Raw genomic sequence first — 25,932 nt, 5'->3', positions numbered from 1 at the left:
CCATTGGCTCTCTGTCGGCTCCGCGCCCGGCGCCAGGATTCGCCATTGGCCAGATCTGGATTCGCTTTTCCATTGGCTGTCGGAACCAAGTTCTCTCTCGCGGCCAATCACGAGAGGCGCTGCCGATCCGCCCGGATTGTATATAAGGCAGGCGGTGAGGCGGGCTCGGAATTTCTTCGGCTCTCCCGGTTGTGTCGCTGTCGGTGCGGAGTTGCTGCAGCCATGTCCGGTCGCGGGAAGCAGGGCGGCAAGGCGCGGGCCAAGGCCAAGTCGCGCTCGTCGCGGGCCGGGCTGCAGTTCCCCGTGGGCCGCGTGCACCGGCTGCTGCGCAAGGGCAACTACGCGGAGCGCGTGGGCGCCGGCGCGCCGGTGTACCTGGCGGCCGTGCTGGAGTACCTGACGGCCGAGATCCTGGAGCTGGCGGGCAACGCGGCCCGCGACAACAAGAAGACGCGCATCATCCCCCGCCACCTGCAGCTCGCCATCCGCAACGACGAGGAGCTCAACAAGCTGCTGGGCAAGGTGACGATCGCGCAGGGCGGCGTGCTGCCCAACATCCAGGCCGTGCTGCTGCCCAAGAAGACCGACAGCCACAAGGTGAAAGCCAAGTAAATGCTCGGTGAGGCTCATCACTAAACAAAGGCTCTTTTCAGAGCCACCCACGTTCCTCCTAAGAGGCTGATTCGCTGCCGATTTGGTTACCTTGAGTTTTATGTGATAGGAACACGTAAGTTGTCTTTTCTTAGAGTCTTTATGCTTTTCTTCATTTCAAATTTCCTTTTCTTGTCCGGAGGTTGTCTTAAAGCTATTTTATTTTTTTCTTAAGGGATGCATGTTTTTATAACCGCGGTTAATTTTCGTTGTTTATGCCTTTTTAGAAAGTCTAAATTAATTTGTTGATATTTTCAATGTATTAATAGCGGGAAGTAGGGGTTTCGTAGTGGCGCAAATATCCCGTGTCCTGGCCAGCCAGCTCCGTATTTGCTGTAAGGCTCTCTTCAGTACCTGTCACAGGACAACAATAAAGTCTTAGCAGGCTGGGTTGTTCCGTTTGTGAGTCCGAAGTAGGAGCTAATCTCTTGCATTTTCGTGTTTCCGAGGAAGAGGAGTGGGGCGAAGCAAATCTCGAAGAGATAACCAAGACATAAAATAAAAGCCCCAAGTAGCGTTCGGCAGTCCTGGCAGTGACTCGAACAAATTGTTTCTCTACAGAAGGGGTGTTCCTAGCCTCGGGCCCCTGACTGATCCACTTTTGCTGCCTTTTAGCACTCCTGCGTGATGTGAGAGTCCCACTGGCTTTCCTTGGCAGAATTGTAGGACACCGGGGAAAGGTTTCAGGCAGGGAGGAGTTGCCCGTGTTCCCAAGGAGCTCTCATGCGATGTGCCACTATGGCGGTGGTCACTGCACTGGAAAGAGCACGATCGCTTTTAATTTCGTTTTTCTGGCGCTGATCAGTGGATCAATGCCCTCTTCTCCCTGTGGTAGGGGGAGTTTGGAGCCAGCACTCGATTTTGGGAGAAAGCGAGTCGTTCTTAGAAAAGCTGCTGCTCTTACCGCCGGTCACAGTGTTGCTTTAAAGTTAAATTCTCTGGTGCTGCCCTGCTGGATTCCGATTTCCTGCTGGCTTCGGTGCGGCTCCTCCTGGCTCGTTTTTCCCTGTGCATCTCGCGCAGGCTCTGGGCTGCAGCAGCAGCGGCTTCTCGGCCCCAGGAGCCTCTCTCTGTCCTGCAGCCGCTGGCACCGCAGCGACGGGAGCAGCTTGTGACCTGGCCTCGTCTTTCCCCATCTCCGTCCTCCAGCACAGGGAAAAGAGATGTGACTTGTCATCTGTGACCTGATGTGTGTGCTCGCTGAATTTCATTTTCCTGAAAGTGAGTGGGTGATGCATTCACCCTTCCACAGGGGAAGGAAGTCCCCACTCCCCTCTGTGCCACCTTGTTCCTCATGATGATACTGCCCAGCATATTGAATTGCAGTGAACAGTGGGAAAGGCTGCTCAGAAAAACTGTGTGTGCATCACCTCGGTGTTGTGTGAACACTAGAGTATAATTCTAGTTGGTAGACTGTAGAAACTTCCAACTGAAGGATTTTATGGGTTTCTTTCCCTTACGAAAGAATGCTCTGATATCAAGGGTACAGAGGTAACACCTTGTGCTGCAAGAGGCCCCTGAGAACAGGAGGGAGAAGGCAAAGGAAAGGCTGGGATATCTCCTGGAAGGGCAGAGCAGGGCCCTGGAGTTTTGCATCTAGAAACAAGGAATTTCCTCTTCAGTTTCTCCCCTGCCACCAGTTAAAGTATTTTTTCCTTTACCATTGTCAAGAAACAAACCTGTAGGGTGAAGAAGAAAAGTAGACATTATTCGGTTTCAGGTAAATGCTGTAAATTAATCCCAGCTCTTTGGCAGTTTCCTGGTGTTTCCCCTGCTCTTTGTACCACATCATGTTCTGCTGAGAAGTGTGAGCTGCTGTGGTGACTCTGAAGTACGGCACACGCACGCCCTGTGAGGTTCTGCACGACATGTGAGTGTCAGTTCAGGCTGAAGCTCCAGGAGCTCCGGATGCCTGTGGAATGTGACCATTTCACTTCTCCCTTGGGGCTGGGAGCAGCGATTTCAAAGCCCCCACATGCAGAGAGCAGAACCCACTCAGATAAATTTGGCTTCCTGGGGCAGCTCAGCTGAGCCCCGGCACGCAGGAGTGCCTGTGGTGCAGTCGGTGCAGCTGCTGATGCTCGGAGCACGGGGGAGGCAGCTCTGGGTAAAGGTGGTTTTTGTCATGTTGAAAGATTGGGCCTATGCCATTCCTAGGGTGATTTGTGTCTTCTTTTCTGAGTGGAATGGCTGAAGGAACTCACCTTGCAGTGTCCCAAGAGCATAAGAGGGAAAAACCCCAAAACTTGATCATGTGGAGTGTTCTGATGGTTTATTGTTGTGGTGGCTGCTATTTGCTACACAGGGAAAGGAGGATGCAGACCAGAGATGTGTGCATTTCTTCACAGCTCTGATTCTGCACAAAAGGAGGTCAATATCCTTTCATCTATTACTAGTTCCGATTTCAGATGTAACACTCTGTCACTCTGTGTGCTCTCTTATTTCAGCAATTCTTTCTTCCATTCTCCTACGACCTTTGCAAGTAAAAATATCTACGTGCAATATAAGCAGGAGTGCAAGTACAAAAAGGTTGTGGATTTTATGTGGGATTAAAATTCCCATCTGTTCTGTAACTCTTTTCAATCTACTTGTTTTCCAGTTGTAAAATTAATTCTACTCATAATTGCTTCCTGAGATTTTCAGTGGTAAAAATGAAAGGATGCACTTTCTAAATTAATACCTTCTAACATTTTTGACAAGGAATGCTTTTGAAATAAGCATTTTGATAGGGCTGCACTCAAATAATTTGGTTCTTTGCAGGCATGAAGCCAAATCTAACCAAAACCACCCTTTCCACCTGCACAGGCCTCTGGTTCTGTGACCCCAGCCCTTGGGGACAGAGCTGCCTCTGCTCACTAAATGCTCCATCCTTCCTCACAGGTGTGTGGTTGGGAAGGGAGAAGTTCCCAGCTGCATTCCCACCTACTTTCAGCCTCTCCTCCAATGAGACTTGTGCCATGTCTTGGCTGTGCTGTTCTCTGAACTGCACAACCCTTAGCCCTGGTGTTTGGAACCTGAAGTCTCAATTTTTTTAAATTTTCCATCTAAACTGGGCAGATTTTCATCACTGGCAGAAAACATTACATCAAGGTGTGTGCAAAACCAAATATTTTTCCCTAGCTGCAGTCAATACTTTCTCCTGAAATTGTAATTATTTTAAAATGTAATCTTTTCTTTTCAGAATGGAAATAAAAGCCTCTTGGAGACTAACATTGCAATAATTTGTCTTGGGTGTCAGGTAATTTCATTCTGTGGCCATTAAATAAAAAGAATCCAGGTTTGAGAACAGATACTGGTTTATGTCATTAATAAAAACAAAACAAACATCAAAAACCCAAACAAACAAATACAACACCCCACCAAAACAAAACCCTCCAAAAAACCACAAAACCCCAGGACACAGCAAAAAAGCTCCTACAGGGAGTCTGTCATTTGTTCAGGTTTTGGTCCACGTGTAGGGCATCTGTTTCTCATTTCTGATGCACTGTTCAGTCAGTTACCAAGAGAATACAGATATTTGTTTGCCCAGCTGCTGTATTTCGCTTTGGCAGAAATAAAAAGAGAGGCGGTTTTCTTTTTTAAACATGATGATTAATAAACACAAATTTTACTGCAGGAATGGTCATCTAGGGAAGATATATGGTCTTCCAGGAGTGACAAGAAATTTATTACTCTAGTAAAAATAAAATAGGGGAATTTTTTTTAACTGGTTATATTGTTATTCTTTTGCTGGTTACTTACTAAGCTGTGATTTCACTCTGATCATCCGAGATAGGAAAAATTGCTGCTATAAAAAAATCTTTTGAGAAAAATGTTTGTGTTAAGGAGTGTAAATATTCCCCATATTTCAGATGCTGTGAATCAGGAAGCATTTTGAAGGCAAACATGGAGGGTAGATTAAAAGACAACATGAAGGGCCTGTTTGTAGATTACACATTCAAAAACTTCTAATATTGAGAATTGTTGGGATTAATGACTTTGCTTTGCACTGGAAGATCAGCAAGTTGGAGCCCTGGGGCACACGAGCCAATGACAGTGGAAACTATTTAGCAAAAATGGTGTCACAAACACTGACCAAGCTGGAACTGGCAAGACAGGAGCAGAATGAAGATGGACCAAGGAACCAATCCCAAGAATGAGATAACTTCAGGAAGAGGCAGCCCAGTGACCAAAACAATCAATGAGACATGCAGGGACCAGCACCAAGAATTAAATTACTCTATCTGGGGAGTGCATGGTGGGTGGCACAGATACAATTTGGGTTGCCATCTGCTGTAGGGGGCTCCTCTCTGGGGACACCCAGCTCTGTCTGCTCTGCACACTGGATAAAGGAACTTTTCACTCAGTGAGCTGGAAACTCATCTTCCAAGATGAACCCGGGGCAGGAGAATTGTTTGAGGGGGCTTCTGCTTTGTTCCTCCACGGTTTGGTGGCAGCAGCAGCAGCACCTGCCCCACCAGGGTGATGCATCTGAGCGCTGCCCTCTCGCTCTGCCGGGTGATCTCACCTGGGCAGGGGCCTTGGGGAGTACAAAGGGAACTGCTCTGAAAGAAATGGGAAAGGACAGTAAAGAATGGGAATTAGGGAAGAATAAGCAGTGATGTGATTTTATACTCCCACTATTTGCATTAGTGCTTTTGAGTGTTCATCCTCTTGTGGCATGAAACTTTTAAGATTTGTTATTTTTGCTGAGCTTAAATCGTACTACCTTTCCCTTTGGTGAAAAGAACAAGTTTTAAAAGTTGTCCATGGTAGAGGTTCTTTGTCAGTTCAGAGACTTTGTTTCCAGCACTGTTAGAAAACTTAGAGTTATGTTACAATCAGACCTGATGACAAATGCTATGTTCACATCACAGATGCCTAATATTGCCTTGTCATTCATATTGAAATTGAAAGAAGCAATCTGCAACATTTTGCTTTCTGTTTAGTGAAGAGTTTCCTAGGCCTAGAAACAATCTATGAAAAAATCCCCAGAATTTCTGGGATGGCTCCTGATGAAGAGTGCAACGTGGAGCACACAAACACAGGAAAAGGAAAACGAGCACTTCTGAGCTGGGCAGCCAAAGGCATCCCTGACTGCTGCTTTCCATCAGGCAGCAGGGCTGTCCCAGGGCAGCTGTGCTTTGAACTGGGGTTTCTCACATGGCTGATCACGTACAGAATGGTCACTGACAAATTCTTCTGGTGGCCATCTTCAACTGTGAAAACAGGAGCACTTCTTTGTGCTTTTCTGGTGACCCAGGAAAGCTTGAAAAAGCCTAGAGAGTGGAATGTACAAGGGTTTTTAATCCTTTCAGGTATTAGACATACACAGGTACTCAGAATAAGCGACCTGTGTTTCAGAGTTTGCACTAAAGCACTTGGAGAGATTGCAGAACCCCATTTCAAGGTGATAAAGAAGAGTTTGGAGAATGTCTCTTCCCACTGGATATCTGAAATCCAGTCTGACAAGTCCCCATAACCCTCCAAACTGAAATGAATATTTGCTAGGTAATAGGTGACAGATTTGAGACCTGGTGCCTGTTTCATTACCTGTCCTACCAAAGGAAATGCAAGTCAGTATTGGAAAGGTCACTTTTGTCATTCTGTGGTCCCTGCATGAATTATGTTCAGAAGTTCACAATATATACTTGAAATTTAGAATTATTCAGATCCAGTTTGGAAGTGATAATGGCTTTGATCAGCATCCAGGGTGGCATGCAATTATCCAGGAATGCGAGGGAGTGACTGAGAAAGCTGCACTTTGAGCCTCATCAGTAGCTGTGTGATGAGGCCTGGGAGCTGACACAGCCAGCCCAGAGTGACGAGTTTCTTAGTGTTTCGTAGTTTTAATACAATCAGTGACAGATTAATGCAAAAAACTACAGATAAATTAAAAAAAGAAAAAAAACTTCCCGTGTTTTCTTACTTGAAAGGAGAACCCAAAGCAAAGCAGTCATGGGGAGAAGCTAGGCAAGTTACTGTAAAAAAAAGACATGAACAGGAAGATTATAAAGAGAAATAGTGAAGATAAAGGAGATTTTAGAAAGTGCTTCTGAGTTATATTGATCCCTGGGCTATTTGCAAGAGCTTAAGGTAAATGCCACTTACCGCTGCATATGTTGCTCTGTAGTACAGGGCGCTGTGCTCATCTCTCGCTTCTGGGACAAAAATAACTGCAAGCTCCAAAAACTGCAGAGGCTGAGCACCATCAAGCGGCCGATCCTACAACAGCAATGCTGTACATGGATGAGTATCCATGAATAATTCCGATTCCCTCCCGACTAGAAAAACCCAGTAAGATTCCTATCCTTCAGTTTACAACAGACATAAAAGGGAAACTTGCACCTGTAAGCTGGTACTGAAAATTGGGAAAACCATTCAAGGAAAACATCACATAAAAAAAAAAAAAAAACAAAGACAAAAAAAAACCAAAACAAAAAAATTTAAAAAATAAAAAAAAGAAAAACAAATAAATCCCCAAGACCCACAGCACTTTAAAACCACCTTTACAGACACATTGTAGGTACTGAAAGTTCATTAGAAGTAAATTCGAGTGCAGTCTATTATCAAACCAACACTTAAGTAGTTTGCAAAACCCAAAAATCCCTTATGAAAAAAAAACAAAACAAGAAAATAATCCTAAAGTCTTAAACACAAAAATTTCACACTAAAAAAGTATTGAAGTGCTTCTTACTTGACTGTTCAGCTCTTTTATTGAAAAAGTGGGTGGCTCTTAAAAGAGCCTTTGGGTTAAGCAGATTTTAGCCAAGTATTTACTTGGAGCTGGTGTACTTGGTGACAGCCTTGGTGCCCTCGGACACGGCGTGCTTGGCCAGCTCGCCGGGCAGCAGCAGGCGCACGGCCGTCTGGATCTCCCGCGAGGTGATGGTGGAGCGCTTGTTGTAGTGCGCCAGGCGCGAGGCCTCGCCCGCGATGCGCTCGAAGATGTCGTTGACGAAGGAGTTCATGATGCCCATGGCCTTGGACGAGATGCCCGTGTCGGGGTGCACCTGCTTCAGCACCTTGTACACGTAGATGGAGTAGCTCTCCTTGCGGCTCTTCTTGCGCTTCTTGTCGCCCTTCTTCTGCGTCTTGGTCACCGCCTTCTTAGAAGCCCTTCTTGGGTGCGGGGGCAGACTTGGCCGGCTCGGGCATTTTGGCAGCAGCAAGCGCAGCTCCTCACAAAAACACCTCAGACGCCAACAGCGCTCAGCAGGGGCACGGCTTACGGCAGCCGCTTATATAGGAGCTGCGCCGACACCGCCGCCTCGCCATTGGCTGTCTGTCGGCTCCGCGCCCGGCGCCAGGATCCGCCATTGGCCAAATCTGGATTCGCTTTTCCATTGGCTGTCGGAACCAAGTTCTCGCTCGCGGCCAATCACGAGAGGCGCTGCCGATCCGCCCGGATTGTATATAAGGCAGGCGGTGAGGCGGGCTCGGAATTTCTTCGGCTCTCCCGGTTGTGTCGCTGTCGGTGCGGAGTTGCTGCAGCCATGTCCGGTCGCGGGAAGCAGGGCGGCAAGGCGCGGGCCAAGGCCAAGTCGCGCTCGTCGCGGGCCGGGCTGCAGTTCCCCGTGGGCCGCGTGCACCGGCTGCTGCGCAAGGGCAACTACGCGGAGCGCGTGGGCGCCGGCGCGCCGGTGTACCTGGCGGCCGTGCTGGAGTACCTGACGGCCGAGATCCTGGAGCTGGCGGGCAACGCGGCCCGCGACAACAAGAAGACGCGCATCATCCCCCGCCACCTGCAGCTCGCCATCCGCAACGACGAGGAGCTCAACAAGCTGCTGGGCAAGGTGACGATCGCGCAGGGCGGCGTGCTGCCCAACATCCAGGCCGTGCTGCTGCCCAAGAAGACCGACAGCCACAAGGTGAAAGCCAAGTGAGCGCAGAAGATAAAAGGCTGCGAAGTTTAACCAGAGAAACCCAAAGGCTCTTTTAAGAGCCACCCACTTTCTCATAAAAGGGCTAAGTTGCATTTAAGGTTTGAAAAACTGACCAAGTGTAACTGATTTTATTAGGGCCCTTTCTTGATCATCTCTCGCTTGTATATATGGGTTTCAACAGAAACACAGTGAACTGTCAAAGGCTTTTTCTTAAACGGCCAGATTTATCAACTCTTCTATCTCCATATTTTGAAAAAGTTTCATGAACACAGTTTCAAGCCCTTATTTGCCTCGAAAACTGATGAATTTGCCTAAGTATCACAAGGGCTTTTTTTCTGAAGCAGCCAAGTTAATCCAACACAATTTTATGGTTTCAGGTCTTTTTAAGAAAATGTGGGTGGCTCTTAAAAGAGCCGTTGGGTTTATATGTGGAGCAAGCCTTCTCTAGCGAAGGGCTTACTTCTTTGGTGCTGCCTTCTTTGCCTTGGCGACTTTTGCCTTTGCAGCTTTTGGCTTAGCTGCTTTGGGCTTCACCGCTTTCGCCTTAGCCGGGCTCTTGGCTGCTGCCGCCGCTTTTTTGGGCTTGGCAGCCTTTGTTACCTTCTTGGGGCTCTTGGCTACTTTTTTTGCTGCTGGCTTCTTGGCTTTCTTGGGGCTCTTTGCTGTCACCACCTTCTTGGGCTTCTTAGCCGCCGGCTTCTTGGGCTTAGCTGCCGAAGTTTTCTTTTTCGGAGCCTTTTCCTTCACTTCTCCCGGCTTCTTGTTGAGGCGGAAGGAGCCGGAGGCGCCGGTGCCCTTGGTCTGCACCAGGGTGCCCTTGCTGACGAGGCTCTTGAGCCCCAGCTTGATGCGGCTGTTGTTTTTCTCCACATCGTAGCCGCCGGCGGCCAGCGCCTTCTTGAGCGCGGCGAGCGAGAGCCCCTTGCGCTCCTTGGAGGCGGACACGGCCTTGGTGATCAGCTCGGTGACGCTAGGCCCCGCGGGCTTGCGGGTTTTGGAGCCGCTCGCCGCCTTCTTCGGCTTCTTGGCGGCGGGGGCCTTGGCCGGGGCTGCGGGCGCTGTCTCGGCGGCGGTAACAGGAGCGCTCTCGGCCATGGCGACGCTGTGGACGCGGCGGCTCCGGCGGCGCCTCCTTTTATAGCGGCGCGGCGGGCGCTGATTGGTGCTTGGTGGAGTCGGCCCCGCCCCCGCCCCGTCCGCAGTGGCTCCCGCCGCCCGCGCTGTGTTTCTCGCCTCCCAAAAAAAAGCTTTTTGTTAAGAAAAACCGGACCGCAGCACCCCCTTTCTTGGCGTTCTTGCTGAGGAGAGAGAATATTTTAGTCTTGCGTCGTTTCTTTCAGCCAGCACTTGAGGTGAGTTTTAGGCAGCTCAGTAATCCCCGAGTTTGGCGATTGCGCTCAGAGCTGGAGCATAAGATTTTTATTTCTCCTTTTGAATTAAAATTTTGTTTCTGGCACCACTGCCTCTGTGACACCGGATACTTGTTTCTGAGAGGGTTTTTCATCGAGATGCTGCAAAATGGGGGTAATCCCGAGACCTTATTTTAGCGTAAATTATCTTTGAAACAATGCAAGTAACACAAGGGGGACACTGGGCTCTGTGTCTGGGTTATGAGTTGTTTTCCATAACACGACTGCATCTCTTCAAAATAATGGAATCTTTGGACACAGTGCCCTATTTAGCTCTCGTAGGACTTGGTAAAAAGTAAAAGAAAGAAAATTTTCCCCAGCAGCATTAACCTGAAAAGCAGCTCTCTTAAATAATCACCTATCTTTAAAATCCTAGAACATTTATACATACATATAGTAGCTTGTCTGTCCCCCTGGGTTTTCTGCACCTTTGTATTATTATTTTAATGAACTCTATTCCCATTTTTTATCCAAAATGCTTATTTTCATGATGCACAGTCGATAAACCTATTCATTTCTATGTTCTTATTTTAAGGTAGTGTTTATTTTTCTGCTTACTTTTACATTATAATTCAGGAATTTTGTCAACCACGATCACCAATTTTACAGAAAGAAAACCAAAATAAAATCAAAATACAACATATATGTTTTCATTATGAAAAACAGATGTAAACCTGCAGGCATTTCTGTAACAAAATAATGTAATTCAAGTGGCTTAAGCAAACAGTTTTCTCCTCAGAACTGCTAAGAGAAGCAATGGTGTGGTTTTTCCAATGTATGATTATTGTGATGTGGGATAAATTGAATATATATATAAATTATTTTTTCTTGAGATGAATTGGATAGCAACGGAATAATCACGTTTGAACATTTGTAGTGCACTGTGGGAACAAATTGGAAACCCAGGTGATTGGTCCAAATTATTTTAAATGCAGTTATTTGGCTTCTTTACCTTTATCTTTTGATAATAAATTATCACACAGTGTCTTCTAAATTTCTGATGCTGGTGGGGTCAGTTTTATGAACTTGTCAGTGGTGCTTGGTTGTCTTGGCTGGGGTGCACTTAAGGACTGTCAGGAGATGTGGTGGCATTTCAGAGAGGCTTTTTTCTAGGGAAGACAGCCAGCAGAAAAACATCATGTGAGAGAGCATAAAAACAAGATTATGTGGGTTTGGTTTTGTCCTGGTGCTGTATTTTGAGGTAGTTTCACCTGCTGAACCCACTGTGAATTTTGGCTTGTGAACTACACTGGCACAGAAATTAATCTCTTGGGAAGAATCCACACGACTGGGGGGACATTTCTGGGTGATAATTCTGTAGCATACAACTTTCCTTCAAATTCTGTATCCTAATCTATTCTAATAACTCAGAGTGACTAGCTCCTTTACCTTTAAATTGTTTTAACCTTTGCAAATGCATTTTCCTGGGTTTAGGTTAGGCCTACTTCTAAACACCTGATGTAGCAGCACATTTCTGGAACATTCTATGTGCTTTCCTGAAATTTACTTTCCTGGCCCTCCAAAATTTTGACCACCTATGTGGACATTTAAAATTTTGTTTTCCACAATAATAGACAGTTTTAGGCTGAGCAAAGAAGGAAATGGAAAGAGATCTTGCAAAGGTTTTCAGTTGGAGGAGGGAAGGAGAAATAAATTTAATTCCTTTAATTAATGGGTGAACTTACTTTAAAAAATAATTGCTTCAAATATTATGATGTACTCAGTAAAAACAAAATGATATCTGTCTTCTATTTTCCCCTGAAAATAAACTGTCAAGCTAACAGACCATTTATTAGATACCAATTGGCCTTGGGCCGGTTGGTTGAAAGATCAGGAGCACAGGCAGGGATTTCCTTGATCCTTCTGGTTACAGAACAATTTTTAAATACAGTGGACAAAGATATTTGGAAGTGGTGGACCAGGAGGAAGCTTCCTCCTCCTTCTGAACACAAAACAAGTAGGACTGGCACCTTCTACAACAGGCGTGAGGCCCTGGAAGTAGAAGGGCAGACAGGTGATGAGGTGAGCCCTTCTGGGACAGAGGGCCCCTAAAACAGCACCATCTGTGCCCCACATCAAGGCCTTCTCTGTTCTGAGGAAAGGAAAGGTGATTTTAATCAGACCCTCCCTTCTGCAGGGAGCCAGGGGCTGATGTGTTGGCCAGGCTGGCTCTCACAGGTCAGGCACAAAGGGTCACAGTGACTGGGGAACATCAGGCTGTCGCTACTGGGGCTCTGCAGGGCTCCATCCTCACCCAGCTCTCTTCAACATCTTCCTTAGCGGCTGGGGTGCCGGGCTCAAGGAATGCTAAGTTTGCCATTGACACTAAACTGGGAGGAGCTGTCAACTCCCTCGAGTGCCGAGAGGCCCTGCAGAGAAACCTCGACAAAGTTGAGAAGGGCAATCGTGAACAATATGAAGTTTAACAAGGGCAAGTGCTGGAACCTGCACCTGAGGCAGGGAAATCCTGGTTGTGTGTACAGACTGGGGAATGAGACACTGGAAAGCAGTGCAAGGAAATGGACCTGAGGTTCCTGGTTGATGGCAAGTTGAACACGAGCCGGCAGTGCCCTGGGAGCCAGGAGGGCCAACCCTGTCCTGGGGGGCGTCAGGCACAGCATCACCAGCAGGGCAAGGGAGGGGATTGTCCCCTCTGCTGTGCACTGATTGGCCTCACCTCCAGCGCTGTGTGCAGTTTGGGTGCCGCAATAAAAAAGATATTACCTGATTAGAGAACATCTGCAGAAGGGCCGCAGGGATGGTGAAGGGTCGGGAGGGGAAGCGTACGAGGAGCAGCTGAGGTCACTTGGCCTGTTCAGCCTGTGGGGGAGACTGAGGGGTGGCCTCACTGCAGTCTGCAGCTTCCTCATGAGGGGAAGAGGAGGGGCAAGCACTGGTTTATTCTCTCCTGTGACCAGTGACCGGACTCAAGGAAATGGCATGAAGCTGAGTCAGGGGAGGTTTAGGTTGGATGTCAGGAAAAAGTTTTTTACCCAGAGGGTGTTTGGGCACTGGAACAGCTCCCCAGGGAAGTGGCCACAGCACCAGCCTGACAGAGCTCAAGAAGCTTTTGGACAACACTCTCAGGCACATGATGTGACTCTTGGCATGTCCTGTGCGGGGCCAGCAGTTGGGCTTGATGGTGCTGATGGATCCCATCCAACTCAGCTTATTTTATGATGCTATGATTCTATGAATTTTTTTCCAAAGTTCAGTCAGAAATTCAAGAACTCTCTTTTCTCCCATTCTGGTATGGATAAGTGCTTTCAGGAAGGTCCTTCCTATGAGCCCATGTCATTTGGTGCACTACAGAATCATAGCATGATTTGTGTTGGAAGGGTCCTTCCAAGATTATCTAGACCAACATCGTTGTCATGGTCAAGGACATCTCTCACTAGAACAGGTTGCTCAAAGACTTATCCTACATGGCTTGGAAATCTTCCAATGAAGACATCAACAACTTCTCTTGTCCCACCACCTTCATAATGAAAAAATTCTTCCTTGGAACCTTCTTAAATCTAACTCCTTTCACTTTTAAAACCTTGGCCCTTGCCCTGCCACTACAGGCCCTGGTGAAAAGTCTTTCTTATAAATGTTCTTCATATGTCAAAAGGTCACACTGAGGTCTGTGAGATTCACATTCTCGGAGCCTGAGAGAAGCAGACAAAAGAATAATTGAAACAATTCTTATCTCATTCGCTGCGCTTGTGTTTGTGCCACAGTAGAATGCAATATGGAGATTGTTTACCCAGAGTGATGGGGTTTTGTTTCCTTGGCCTGTCAGGGCCAAACACAGTGCAGACTGTTGGTCAGCAGACAGTCACAAAATTCTGGGCAGTGGAGTGCAGTTGGGTGCTTGTGCAAATTCAGTGTAGATGTACTGTAATATAGTGTAATATAATATAGAATAATATAGTAAAATAAAGTAATTCATTAGACTTCTGATATCAGTGGAGTCAGATGCATAATTTCTCCCCATTGTCGGGGTTGTCCTCTTTTCTGATAAAGGTCTGCCCAGAGCCTTGTCTTCTGCAGGCCTAACAACCACTGCTCTCCCAGCCTTTCTTCATGGGAGAGGTGTTTTAACTCCCTGATCATTATCATGGCCCTCCTATGGATCTCCTCCAAGTCTTTCTTTTTCTGGGGACCCCAGAGGCAGATGCAGTCCTCCAGGTGAGGTCTCATTGGAGTGGAGTGAATGAAGACAATCACCTCCCTCAACCTGTTAGCTGTGCTTTCTTTTTTATGCAGCCCAGGGTACCACTGGCTTTCTGAGCAGCAAATGCACATTGCCACCTCATGTCCCAGTTTTCATCCACCCATATCCCTGAGTCTTCCTATGCAGGGTGCTTGCAACCAGTTCACCCTGTGGTCTGTACTGATGTTTGGAATGGCCCTGGCCTGGGTGCAGGGCCATGCATTTGACATTGTTGAGCTTCATGAGGTTCACGTGGGTGCACTCCTCGAGCCTGCCAAGGTCCCTGTGGAGGGTGTCCCTTCCCTCCATGAATCAGTGGCCCCACTGAGCAGGGTGGCGCCCACAAGCTGGCTGAGGGTGCACTCCATCCCACTCTGTTATTGATGAAAATATTACACAGTATCTGAATTGCAACTATATCTGCTAATTCCCTGAAGATCCTGGCATGAATTCTCTTAGGGGCCATGGATTTCTGCTTATTCACATTCCTCAGATGGTCTTGAACATGATCTTTTCTTACAGCAGGGGAGAGACTTTGTTCCCTTGCTCTATGCCTTGATATTGACAGACTTAGATGGGAAAGAGAGACTGCCAGTGAAAACTGAGGCAAAAAAATTGTGGGGTACCTCAGTATTCTCTATGACAGCAGTCACTAAATCTCCTGTCTTTTTTATTCGGAAGCCCATTTTATTTAGTCCTCCTTTTCTGGCCAGTGTGCCTACAGAAGCCCTCGTTATTCTTCACATCCCTTGCCACATTCAGTTACAGATGTACTTCAGCTTGTCTGGTTCCATCCCTACACATCTGGGCAGAGCTCTATATTCTTCCCAGGATGTGTCCCTGCTCCCACTGCCCGAGCATTTACTTCTTGCACTTCACTTTGACCAGAAGGTCTTTACTCAGCCAGATTTCTACCTTCCTAGCCTGCTTTCTTACATGTGGGAATCAAGTGCACCTGCTCCATGGGACAGATGTCCTTAAATAACTTTCAGACTTGATTAACCTTCTCCTTGATCCCTGAGGGCAGTTTCCAAGGGGTTTGCATATCCTATTTCCTTAAGCAACTGAATGTTTGCTAAATTAAATATCTTTGTGCTTTGCCTGGCCCATGTCCCTCAAATTTGTGATAGCTCTGGGCTCAGGCAGCAGCCCAGATTACAGATATTCTTGACCTCTTCAATTAGTTAATTTGTGCTTGCAAGAGCAGGTTGAGTACTGCTTCTCTTCCAGCTGGACTTTCTTTCACCTGATAAAAAATTATCTTCAACGTGCTGTAGGTCTCCTGGACACCTCATGGCTTTCTGTGCCACGTTTCCAGCAGATGTCAGGTTGGCTGATGTGCCCCAACAGGAACCTGTGGTTATGGTGGCACCTGTAGTTGAAGAAAGAAGCTTCATCAGCATCCTCCTTCCTTTGTTTGTGTGGTAAACACTGACAGTGAGGTTTCCTTTTTTGGCTTGGCCTCTAGTTTTGTACCCAGAAGCTCTCAGGTGTTTGTCCTGGTTTTCTAACACAGTTCTTTGCAATCAATCCACTTCTTTGTTTTCACATAGAAGACAACCTGCCGCCACCCTTCTTTCCTGACCCTTCTGAGCAGTTTGTAGCCATCCATTTCAGCGCTTCAGTCCTGCAATTGATCTCACTGAGTGGACTGTGGCTGTGACTGACCGTCAGTGTTTGCTCAGGAGGAGATATGGGGACACCCATCACACAGGTGCAGCTGGAGGCAGGAGTGCAGCCTATCTGTGCATACCTCAGCAGGGTGACCAGGTCATGCACAAAGCCTCTAGCTGCAAAGCCCAACATTACCATTGTTTTTCACCTGGGGCTGCCTAAATCTGCACAGTAACTTCAGTATTTTCTCAAGCCCTTCCTGATGCTTCTGCTACTGAGCAGTGATACTTCATTTATGTTGTGCAGATAAATTCATTCTGACTTTTGGGTGCTTCTGGTGCAGAAATACCCCACATAACTAAAATCACAGAGTTACTCATGTCAACTCAAACGTGCCCTTGATGTAATTGCAGACTTTGTGTGATTTGAAAGACACATTTTGTACATGCATGATGGTTTTAATTAAAAAACTAATTTGTGGTGATATTCTAAACCATAATACTTGTTACATGAGTAAGAAAACTTCATGTCTCAATAGGGAAGAACTTATCATTACATACTGTTCATTACAGCAAAGGACTCCTGCCTATGACAACTTTTTTTGTATTCATAGTGATTTAAAGGACAGATAGGACACCAATCTCTTAAAATAAAAAATCCATGGGCAGAGTTTTGGTAGGCATTAGGCAGGACATTTAGCTATTACACAGATACAGTTTGCTTTTTGTTTTTTAAATTACCTTCTTATAAAAATATTCAGATTTTTTCAACAGTTTTGTTTTTGTTCAAAGCAAGAGAAAAATAGTTCCTTGATCATCCCACACCACAAAGTTTTTGATAACTTCTGAGCTCAGTTAAAGGGTAACTTCAAGAATCAGTTCAGATCAATCAATCAATCAGTGGAATTACTATGATTCTTTTCCATTTTCAATGCACATGGTGAGTGGGGCAGGGACTGTGACAGTGATGGGGCACAGCCACACCATCCTGGGTCACTGAGCAAGTCTGCTGGGGTGGGCTGGTGTGAGGTGCAGCCAGGAAAGTGGAGCCAGGGGAGTCAGAGACCCACAGGCACAACGTGGAAGGTAAAACCCGAGACTGAATGCAGCCCCAAAGTCACGGGGTGAAAACCAGCAGGTGGAGTGCAGAGTTTCAAGTTTGAGAAAACTTGAAAAACAAATTACCTTCAAGTCTGGCAAAGGAAAAGGGAGAAAGAATGTCCAACCAACAAGAAGTATGTTTTCCTTGTGGGAACAGAGTCCTCTTGAATGCAGAAGTACAAGCAGGACTGCAATGGAATCCACCTGTACGCTGTTACTGCCATGAATAAAGCAATTTTGCTCTGCACTTCTGGCCCAGGGTTGGATTTTCCATCATGTGGAACGGGCAATGGGGACCAACTTTCCTTCCAAATGTCATTCTGTGTTCAGGGAATCAGTAGTTCCATAAATCTGAAAGCACAGAAAAAGTTGTGAGAGGAGCAGACTGGTCAAATATCTCTGTGGGCTGCTCCTGCGGGAAAGAAAGTATTTTACAAGAACAAAAGGGTGTTAAAATCCCCATCTGAAATGTGCAAATGTTTCTCTTTGTCTTTGCGTTCCCATTTCCTTGATATCATGTGGGTAGATCCACCCTGAGCAATGAGTTCAGCTTACTCATTCACAACTCTTCATGGAAATTTTTCTAGAAAGACATCAAACTAACTGTGGGGGCTCTTATGGTTTTGTTCCTTACAGATGCAGTTTGATAAGCAACTCCTAAAGAAAAACTGATTTATACTGCCTGGGTCAATTTTGAATTGTTTTTTTAGGGTGTGGGTTTTTTATTGTTGAGGTGGTGAGGTTTTATTTGTTTCTGGGTTTTTTTGGGGGTTATTTTTGCTTTTGTTTTTAACTGTGCCTTCTGGTGGTGATCCCGGCTGTAAAACTATCTTTTTCAATGGCACATAGCTTTATTCTCCATGCAAAATATCATATCCATCAGTGCCTATTAGGGAGAAGACCGTAACAGGCAATGAGTGGCAGAAAGGTGACCCATCTGCAAAAATCCATCAAGAGTTTAGATTCTCTTCATCTCATAAAAACAAAACCAAAAACAATATCCTGGGACGATGAGACTTTTTGAGATCATATGCAAGCAAAATGCTAAGCTGTTCGGTAAAATATTTGTTTATGTCAGTGATGGTTGCCATAATTTTGAGAAGAGAAAGGACTTTATACCATCACTGAGAAGAGGAATTTTCTCCCCATCCCATGCCAAGATATTTTCACCTAAAGAAACTGTATGAAGCCGTTCTTGGAAAGCTAAGGGATAACACAGAAGATCAAATAGTGATCACTGATGTCTTGACAAGTCTTCACGGCCAGGTCTGTGCACAGGTGTGGCACTGACAGAAGGGGTGGGATGGATGGAGTGTGTTCCTAGGTGGCACTGCCCCTTGTGAGGGCTGGCAGGAGGCTTTGGAATGCTGAAGGAACAGTGCCTGGGTGCCTGCGCAGACCCCTCCGTGCCTCGAGGAGGGACACGAACAACTCGGCGCCGGCCCTGCCCTTCCCTCCGGGCTGTGCCCGAGGTTCCCTCCCGCTCCGGCCAGACCTCCCTCCCTCCCAGGGCCGTGTGGGTGCTCGGGGCCCGGAGCCGCGGAGAGGAGATGGAGTGTGCCGGACCAGCGTGGGGAAATGCACACGGTGAAGGTAGGTGATGAGCAAGGTGATGAGATTCGGCCCCGAGCCTGACCGTGGCAGGTTCCCCTAAACGATTTCTGTATTTGTGGCTATTTCCCGTATGGATTGTGCTCCACAGATTTCAGCAGCGACAAAGGGGGAGACAGGGAGGATCTGAGGAGTCCAATACTTCCATACAAGATAGGACACAGCATTTATTTCAGCAGTTCTCACACTTAGAAAAGTTCCACACAAAGTGCAATCACTTTTCACTCAACATCCAGATGAGGCAGAGAGTTAGTACCAAGAGGAAAAGCAAGGTCAGGTTTGCTGTCAGCCCCGCGGCGGTCCCAGCCGGACAGGACGGGCTAAGCAGGGTGCAGCGGCGGGGGAAAGGAGCTGCTCCGGAACACGAGCACAGCTGTGGGACTGTGTACAACTCCTCTGTTTCCGCACAGACCTCGGAAGCCCTTTAAGTGTTAATTTGGGGTCAGTAAGTATGATAGGTCAAGGGCTGCGTGCAGAGATTCATGAAACAGAAAATAATTAAAACCAATGTTTCTAGAAAGCAATAGCCACATGAGGCACATACAAATTCGTCGAGGGAACGTGTGTGTAATTAACACGTCTGTGGCAAAGCCGGGCGCGGAGAGAAGCCGGGAGCGCCGGGGCCGAGCGGAACGAGCCGCAGCTTTGGGCAGAGCGCTTCAAAGAGCTCCTGATGGCGGCGAGCACCTCCGTGAGCAGCTCCTCTTCCCCTGCCTGAGCCGGGGAGGGTCCCACCGCCGAGTGAGCCTCGGGCAAGGGGGGCAGCGCCGTGCCCGGCAAACGCGAACACGGAAAAGCTGAAGGTTTTCAACTCTCGCTACACTGTCGCAGCTTGTGCAAGTTCGACCGAAGAAACACGGAGTTAAACTGGTAAATTATGACCTCTCCACAGCCCATTGCTGTGTTTCAGTACTCTGCTTTGTTCACCTTACACACATCCTTCACTTTCTAAACGTTCCGTAATACGTTTACCATCAAACGATGTGCGAACATTCACACAGTGTGTGTCTAACATACACGTAGCTCTGTGATTCCGAAAAAGACAGCGCACCCTGGAAAACAAATTAAATTTACGGTCCCCGGCGCCAGCATCACCGTGCACGCCCCGGACACACACAAATTAGATTTACGGTCCCCGCCACCGGCGCACACATTGATTGTCCCGCGTACGGTGCTGCCATCGCTCTGCATCTTCCGCAACACGCCCCGCTCTCCTCCCTATGGCACGGGCATCGTCCCGCTCCTCCCGCACACACACACACCGCTGTCCGCCGATTTACACACATATCGCCTCGTTCCCGAAGGAAAGCACATCGCTCTGCACTGTTTTACAGACAAATCACTGCGCCCGACGATGCACGCAGCGCACGGCAGCCCCGTATCTCTGAGTCGCCCTGCGCCGCCCTTCCCGCACACCCCCCACCCTCTGCCAAAACCACATCGCTCCGCGCCCCCAATCCACTTTAGCCTTGCGTCCCGACACTCAGAGCCCTCCGCACCCCGACACACATCGCCCTGTTCCCTACAACATACGGCACCTCCTGAGCCCAGCAAACACACAGATCCTCCTGCACCAGCTGACAAATATTGTTCAGCGCCGGGTAGCGCATCCTTTCGGTCCTCCCCGACGGAGGAATCATTCTGATCCCCGACGGGCGGACACGGCCTCTGCTGCTTCCCTATACAGCCATTGCTCCGCGCTCCCGACACACGCATCACTCTGCAGCGGCTGACACACACCTCAGTCAGTGCCCGGCGGGGCACGGATGTCTCCTCTGCCGGTGACACACGGATGGCTCTGCGCTCCAGATGGCAAACACTCCGCTTTGCTCTCCCCCGGCACACTCGCGTTCCTCGGCGCCCCCGGAGAGCGCGCACATCGCCTCACTGAGCCCGCGGTGTCCCCGCCCCGCTGTGCCGCGCGAATAACGCTGCATTTTGGTAGCCAGGAAACAGGAACATCCACGTACACGGATCTGGGGCGTCAGCGGTGGCATCTCTGTACAGCCCACGAGAAGTCACAGTGCTCGGCAGCCCCGTCTCGGAAACTGCCCCGCACCCGAACGGGGCGTGCAGCCGACAGGGGAAAACAGCAGCCGCCTCCGAGGACACCGAGGCTGTCACCAAACACACCAGATCCAAGTAAGCTGCTTCTGTGACAGACGTCTTGGATCATCTTTTCAATAAGAGAGCTGATGCTATGGTGATCTGTACTTTGATGTCCCGTGCGTGTTTTTTTTTTTTTTTGTGAAAACAGAGGTAACGGTGTGGAATCATTGTAAATTGTAAGGAAAGTGGGACGTGCATTGTTTGAGGTAAAATGATGTGGTCTACATCTGCTTCAACGGAAAAGGGAACGTTCATAATTCGCTTGAAAAACCCTGGGAGCCCGCTTTTGGTACATGCACGGTTTGGGGGTGGCGAGTTGGACAAACGAATGCAGTCGGTGGTCCCAAAACTGCCGAAAGAGATCTGTTCCTGACTGCTAGTACGAGATGTTTCCCTCTTGAACTACGCGAATGGATGACGGTGTGAATGGGGAGCATTTAAAGCACAGGCGGTTGCAGGCGACTCTGTGCCCTTGTTACTCAGTTTGTTTTTGAGCAAAAGGCTCCGTGATGAATGCCCTCCCTCCTTCCCTCCCATCAGTAAGCGTTCTCGCCCCCGAACTGCACAGTGCGGCATAGGCAGTAGCCCCGAGCACAGCCTCTTTCCCGGCTTTCGTGCGCCCCTCTGACTCCCCGCCGTTTCCCCGTGCCCCGCACTCTCCGCCGCCGAGCGCAGACGGGGCTGCAGCGGGCGGGCAGAACCGGGGCCGCGCCCCTGCCGCGCTCGGTCCGACCTGAGTGAGGACTGCGCGGAGCCTCCCCCGCGGGCGGGCCCGGCTGCCTCCCGCCCCTCCCGCCCGGCGCTGATTGGTGCGGCTCGCGGCCCGAGCGCGCTGCCCGGAGCGCGCTCCCCGCGAGGGACGCGGCGCTTCCAGCGCGCCGGGGCAGCGGCCGGGAGAGCTCGGCGGGGTCGGGCAAGGCGGCTGCCGCCTGCGCCTTGGGCCTTGCTGCCGCGGCCCTGAACCGAAAGAGGCTATTGAGCGGGAAGAAACCGCGAGTACTCGGGCAAGGAGGCGGCTGCCGGCGGCAGCTTTAGCCCAGCGGTCCCGAGGCCGGGAATGAACGCGAGAGGAGAGGTTATAGATAAAGGAGGGTGAGCCCGAGGCTCGGGCGGCGAGCCCGCCCTGCCCCGCTCTCCGGCGGTGCCGCCGCCGCCTCCGCTGTGCCCCGCAAGCCGCTGCTGCAAGGGGGGGCGGGGGCGGGGCCAGGACGCGTTTCCCGCCTCGGAGGCGGGGCCTTCGCCCGGGCTCGCGACAAGCGCCCAATGACAGCCGGCCGCTGCTGCGCGAGCGGCCAATGGGCGCGGGCAGCGGGGCTATAAATGGCGGCGGCTGTGAAGCGGTGGCGTAACGAGTGCAGAGCGCTGTTAGTGGCGGGTGTGGGGTTATGGCGCGCACGAAGCAGACGGCGCGGAAGTCGACGGGCGGCAAGGCGCCCCGCAAGCAGCTGGCCACCAAGGCTGCCCGCAAGAGCGCGCCGGCCACGGGCGGCGTCAAGAAGCCGCACCGCTACCGGCCCGGCACGGTGGCGCTGCGCGAGATCCGCCGCTACCAGAAGTCCACGGAGCTGCTGATCCGCAAGCTGCCCTTCCAGCGCCTGGTGCGCGAGATCGCGCAGGACTTCAAGACCGACCTGCGCTTCCAGAGCTCGGCCGTCATGGCGCTGCAGGAGGCCAGCGAGGCCTACCTGGTGGGGCTCTTCGAGGACACCAACCTGTGCGCCATCCACGCCAAGCGCGTCACCATCATGCCCAAGGACATCCAGCTGGCCCGCCGCATCCGCGGAGAGCGCGCCTGAGCTCCCTGCCGCAGCCCTTCCCGGCCGGGCAGTGAAGCAACCCATGCAGACCCAAAGGCTCTTTTAAGAGCCACTACATGCACAATGAAAGAGCTGTTGCGCTATTGCCGAACGTGAACGCTTGACTTAACTGGGGAAAAAAGACTGCAGAGATACAGATATATGGGTACTGTACCTCATTGAAGTTCATGTTTATCAATCCAACTGTATTTAGTCACAATGGTTGTTTGGCAGGCGCTACATTAAGCTGTGGAGCTGCTTGGAAACGTATTTCCCTTATTTGATCGGAAGAAATACCATGTTTATATATTAATGGTGAAACAATATATTAGGAGGCTCCTTAGTCCCAGCCACTAGAAGTGTTGTCTGATACTGATGACGTAACAGCCTATATTACTACAGCTCAGTATTTTACATAACCCACAAAACATCCTAATTTTTTTCCTTAACACCCCCACATTCATATGAAGCGGTGCTTAAACCAGCGTTCGGCAATAGCGCAACAGCTCTTTCATTGTGAATGTAGTGGCTCTTAAAAGAGCCTTTGGGTCTGCGTGGGGTGCTTCACTGCCCGGCCGGGAAGGGCTGCGGCAGGGAGCTCAGGCGCGCTCTCCGCGGATGCGGCGGGCCAGCTGGATGTCCTTGGGCATGATGGTGACGCGCTTGGCGTGGATGGCGCACAGGTTGGTGTCCTCGAAGAGCCCCACCAGGTAGGCCTCGCTGGCCTCCTGCAGCGCCATGACGGCCGAGCTCTGGAAGCGCAGGTCGGTCTTGAAGTCCTGCGCGATCTCGCGCACCAGGCGCTGGAAGGGCAGCTTGCGGATCAGCAGCTCCGTGGACTTCTGGTAGCGGCGGATCTCGCGCAGCGCCACCGTGCCGGGCCGGTAGCGGTGCGGCTTCTTGACGCCGCCCGTGGCCGGCGCGCTCTTGCGGGCAGCCTTGGTGGCCAGCTGCTTACGGGGCGCCTTGCCGCCCGTCGACTTCCGCGCCGTCTGCTTCGTGCGCGCCATAACCCCACACCCGCCACTAACAGCGCTCTGCACTCGTTATGCCACCGCTTCACAGCCGCCGCCATTTATAGCCCCGCTGCCCGCGCCCATTGGCCGCTCGCGCAGCAGCGGCCGTCTGTCATTGGGCGCTTGTCGCGAGCCCGGGCAAAGGCCCCGCCTCCGAGGCGGGAAACGCGTCCTGGCCCCGCCCCCGCCCCCCCTTGCAGCAGCGGCTTGCGGGGCACAGCGGAGGCGGCGGCGGCACCGCCGGAGAGCGGGGCAGGGCGGGCTCGCCGCCCGAGCCTCGGGCTCACCCTCCTTTATCTATAACCTCTCCTCTCGCGTTCATTCCCGGCCTCGGGACCGCTGGGCAAAGCTGCCGCCGGCAGCCGCCTCCTTGCCCGAGTACTCGCGGTTTCTTCCCGCTCAATAGCCTCTTTCGGTTCAGGGCCGCGGCAGCAAGGCCCAAGGCGCAGGCGGCAGCCGCCTTGCCCGACCCCGCCGAGCTCTCCCGGCCGCTGCCCCGGCGCGCTGGAAGCGCCGCGTCCCTCGCGGGGAGCGCGCTCCGGGCAGCGCGCTCGGGCCGCGAGCCGCACCAATCAGCGCCGGGCGGGAGGGGCGGGAGGCAGCCGGGCCCGCCCGCGGGGAGGCTCCGCGCAGTCCTCACTCAGGTCGGACCGAGCGCGGCAGGGGCGCGGCCCCGGTTCTGCCCGCCCGCTGCAGCCCCGTCTGCGCTCGGCGGCGGGGAGTGCGGGGCGCGGGGAAACGGCGGGGAGACAGAGGGGGGCACGAAAGCCGGGCAAAAACAACTCTGGGGAGCCTGTTCTCGGGGCTGCCTGCGCGCGGACTGCGCAAGTCGGGGCGAGAACGCGTTCGGCTTTGCTTTTCCTGGTCATCCGGGACACTGCGCATTGCCGGGCAGGGGAGTGGGCAACCACCTCGGAGTCCGTTTTCTAAATCCAAAGAACAAGGAACAAGAGCACCGGGTGGTCTGAAAGCACCTGTGTTGTCAATGCTCCCGGTTAACACCGTCTTACGTTAACGTAGGTCAGCAGAGAAATTACCACGTAGGAGCCGTCAGGAACGTCCTTTGGCTGTTGTATTTGAGAGACCACCGAGAGCATTTATTTTTGTGTCTAACCCGCCTCCCCTGCCGTGTACATACACCAAGAGGGACTCCTATGGCTTTTTAAGGTAATTATGAATGTCCTCGAGCCCGTTGAATGAGATGCAGGATATAGCCTACCTTTACCGCAAACACTGGCAATCCTGCTTTCCTTTTAATTTACGGTACCTTTTACACCGTTACTGCACACCCCCCCTCAGCCCGCCACCGGAAAAAAAAAAAAAACCAACAAAACGGGACGGGTAGGAACTCACGACAGTATCAGCTCTTTTACTGAGAATGTGGGTGGCTCTTAAAAGAGCCTTTGGGTTAAGCAGATTTTAGCCAAGTATTTACTTGGAGCTGGTGTACTTGGTGACAGCCTTGGTGCCCTCGGACACGGCGTGCTTGGCCAGCTCGCCGGGCAGCAGCAGGCGCACGGCCGTCTGGATCTCCCGCGAGGTGATGGTGGAGCGCTTGTTGTAGTGCGCCAGGCGCGAGGCCTCGCCCGCGATGCGCTCGAAGATGTCGTTGACGAAGGAGTTCATGATGCCCATGGCCTTGGACGAGATGCCCGTGTCGGGGTGCACCTGCTTCAGCACCTTGTACACGTAGATGGAGTAGCTCTCCTTGCGGCTCTTGCGCCGTTTCTTGTCGCCCTTCTTCTGCGTCTTGGTCACCGCCTTCTTAGAGCCCTTCTTGGGCGCGGGGGCGGACTTGGCCGGCTCGGGCATGGCAGCGAATCCTCTCACCACAGCGCCAGTGATGATCTCTGGGACAGAGAACAACGCGCGTCTCTGAGCGAGCGACTTTTATAGAGCGGTTATGCAAATTAGGGATTACCGTACCCTAAGCTGTTATTGGCTGAAGCAAGTTTTTGCGGTGATAGCGCTCCGCCCTTCATCGTCATTGGTGAAATCTGGATCCGCGTTCCTATTGGCTGTTTTAAGCATATCCCTGTCTTAGCCAATCGGAAGTCGCGCCTTCCGCTGAAGAGGTATATAAGGCCGAGCTCGGGGCATGGTATTACTGCATTCGTTTGTTGGTTTCGTTTGCTCAGCCGTGATTTTGTTTGCGACCATGTCCGGTCGTGGGAAGCAGGGCGGCAAGGCGCGGGCCAAGGCCAAGTCGCGCTCGTCGCGGGCCGGGCTGCAGTTCCCCGTGGGCCGCGTGCACCGGCTGCTGCGCAAGGGCAACTACGCGGAGCGCGTGGGCGCCGGCGCGCCGGTGTACCTGGCGGCCGTGCTGGAGTACCTGACGGCCGAGATCCTGGAGCTGGCGGGCAACGCGGCCCGCGACAACAAGAAGACGCGCATCATCCCCCGCCACCTGCAGCTCGCCATCCGCAACGACGAGGAGCTCAACAAGCTGCTGGGCAAGGTGACGATCGCGCAGGGCGGCGTGCTGCCCAACATCCAGGCCGTGCTGCTGCCCAAGAAGACCGAGAGCCACAAGGCGAAAGCCAAGTGAGCGCAAAGGCTGCGA

The 25,932-nt window shown here is 50.9% G+C and overlaps 8 protein-coding genes across 9 annotated transcripts; 4 read left to right on the top strand and 4 right to left on the bottom strand.

Moving 5' to 3' along the window:
* Nucleotides 1-180: 180 nt before the first annotated feature.
* LOC115909920 (histone H2A-IV-like) lies at nucleotides 181-25,932 on the top strand. 2 transcript variants are annotated; one of them, XM_030959669.1, is made up of 2 exons: nucleotides 181-608; nucleotides 25,914-25,932. In XM_030959669.1, exons 1-2 carry the CDS (start codon nucleotides 223-225, stop codon nucleotides 25,915-25,917), a joined length of 390 nt encoding a protein of 129 aa, XP_030815529.1. In that variant the 5' UTR covers nucleotides 181-222; the 3' UTR covers nucleotides 25,918-25,932. The 2 variants fall into 2 exon arrangements, with proteins under 2 accessions (XP_030815529.1, XP_030815528.1); XM_030959668.1 differs by lacking the exon at nucleotides 25,914-25,932 and adding an exon at nucleotides 8,502-8,581 and having other exon boundaries at nucleotides 181-597.
* LOC115909946 (histone H2B 1/2/3/4/6-like) lies at nucleotides 7,361-7,810 on the bottom strand. The gene is given in 2 exon segments (XM_030959695.1): nucleotides 7,361-7,745; nucleotides 7,747-7,810. Coding segments are annotated over 2 exon segments (381 nt in total). The 5' UTR covers nucleotides 7,789-7,810; the 3' UTR covers nucleotides 7,361-7,406.
* LOC115909925 (histone H2A-IV-like) lies at nucleotides 8,085-8,607 on the top strand. The gene has a single exon (XM_030959673.1). The coding sequence runs from the start codon at nucleotides 8,127-8,129 to the stop codon at nucleotides 8,514-8,516; it is 390 nt and encodes a 129-aa protein (XP_030815533.1). The 5' UTR covers nucleotides 8,085-8,126; the 3' UTR covers nucleotides 8,517-8,607.
* Nucleotides 8,907-9,620, bottom strand: LOC115909906 (histone H1.11L-like). Its single transcript, XM_030959655.1, has one exon. It carries the CDS (start codon nucleotides 9,609-9,611, stop codon nucleotides 8,973-8,975), a length of 639 nt encoding a protein of 212 aa, XP_030815515.1. The 5' UTR covers nucleotides 9,612-9,620; the 3' UTR covers nucleotides 8,907-8,972.
* On the top strand, nucleotides 21,909-22,427 carry LOC115909916 (histone H3). The gene has a single exon (XM_030959664.1). The coding sequence runs from the start codon at nucleotides 21,943-21,945 to the stop codon at nucleotides 22,351-22,353; it is 411 nt and encodes a 136-aa protein (XP_030815524.1). The 5' UTR covers nucleotides 21,909-21,942; the 3' UTR covers nucleotides 22,354-22,427.
* Nucleotides 22,879-23,395, bottom strand: LOC115909915 (histone H3). Its single transcript, XM_030959662.1, has one exon. The coding sequence runs from the start codon at nucleotides 23,361-23,363 to the stop codon at nucleotides 22,953-22,955; it is 411 nt and encodes a 136-aa protein (XP_030815522.1). The 5' UTR covers nucleotides 23,364-23,395; the 3' UTR covers nucleotides 22,879-22,952.
* LOC115909934 (histone H2B 5) lies at nucleotides 24,754-25,226 on the bottom strand. The gene has a single exon (XM_030959682.1). The coding sequence runs from the start codon at nucleotides 25,179-25,181 to the stop codon at nucleotides 24,801-24,803; it is 381 nt and encodes a 126-aa protein (XP_030815542.1). The 5' UTR covers nucleotides 25,182-25,226; the 3' UTR covers nucleotides 24,754-24,800.
* LOC115909926 (histone H2A-IV-like) lies at nucleotides 25,528-25,917 on the top strand. Its single transcript, XM_030959675.1, has one exon. It carries the CDS (start codon nucleotides 25,528-25,530, stop codon nucleotides 25,915-25,917), a length of 390 nt encoding a protein of 129 aa, XP_030815535.1.

This window comes from Camarhynchus parvulus, chromosome 1A (assembly GCF_901933205.1).
Source record: "Camarhynchus parvulus chromosome 1A, STF_HiC, whole genome shotgun sequence".
NCBI classification, from domain to species: domain Eukaryota; kingdom Metazoa; phylum Chordata; class Aves; order Passeriformes; family Thraupidae; genus Camarhynchus; species Camarhynchus parvulus.
The sequence above is the reverse complement of the archived record's forward strand: the minus strand, read 5'-3'. Positions and strand labels throughout refer to the sequence as shown.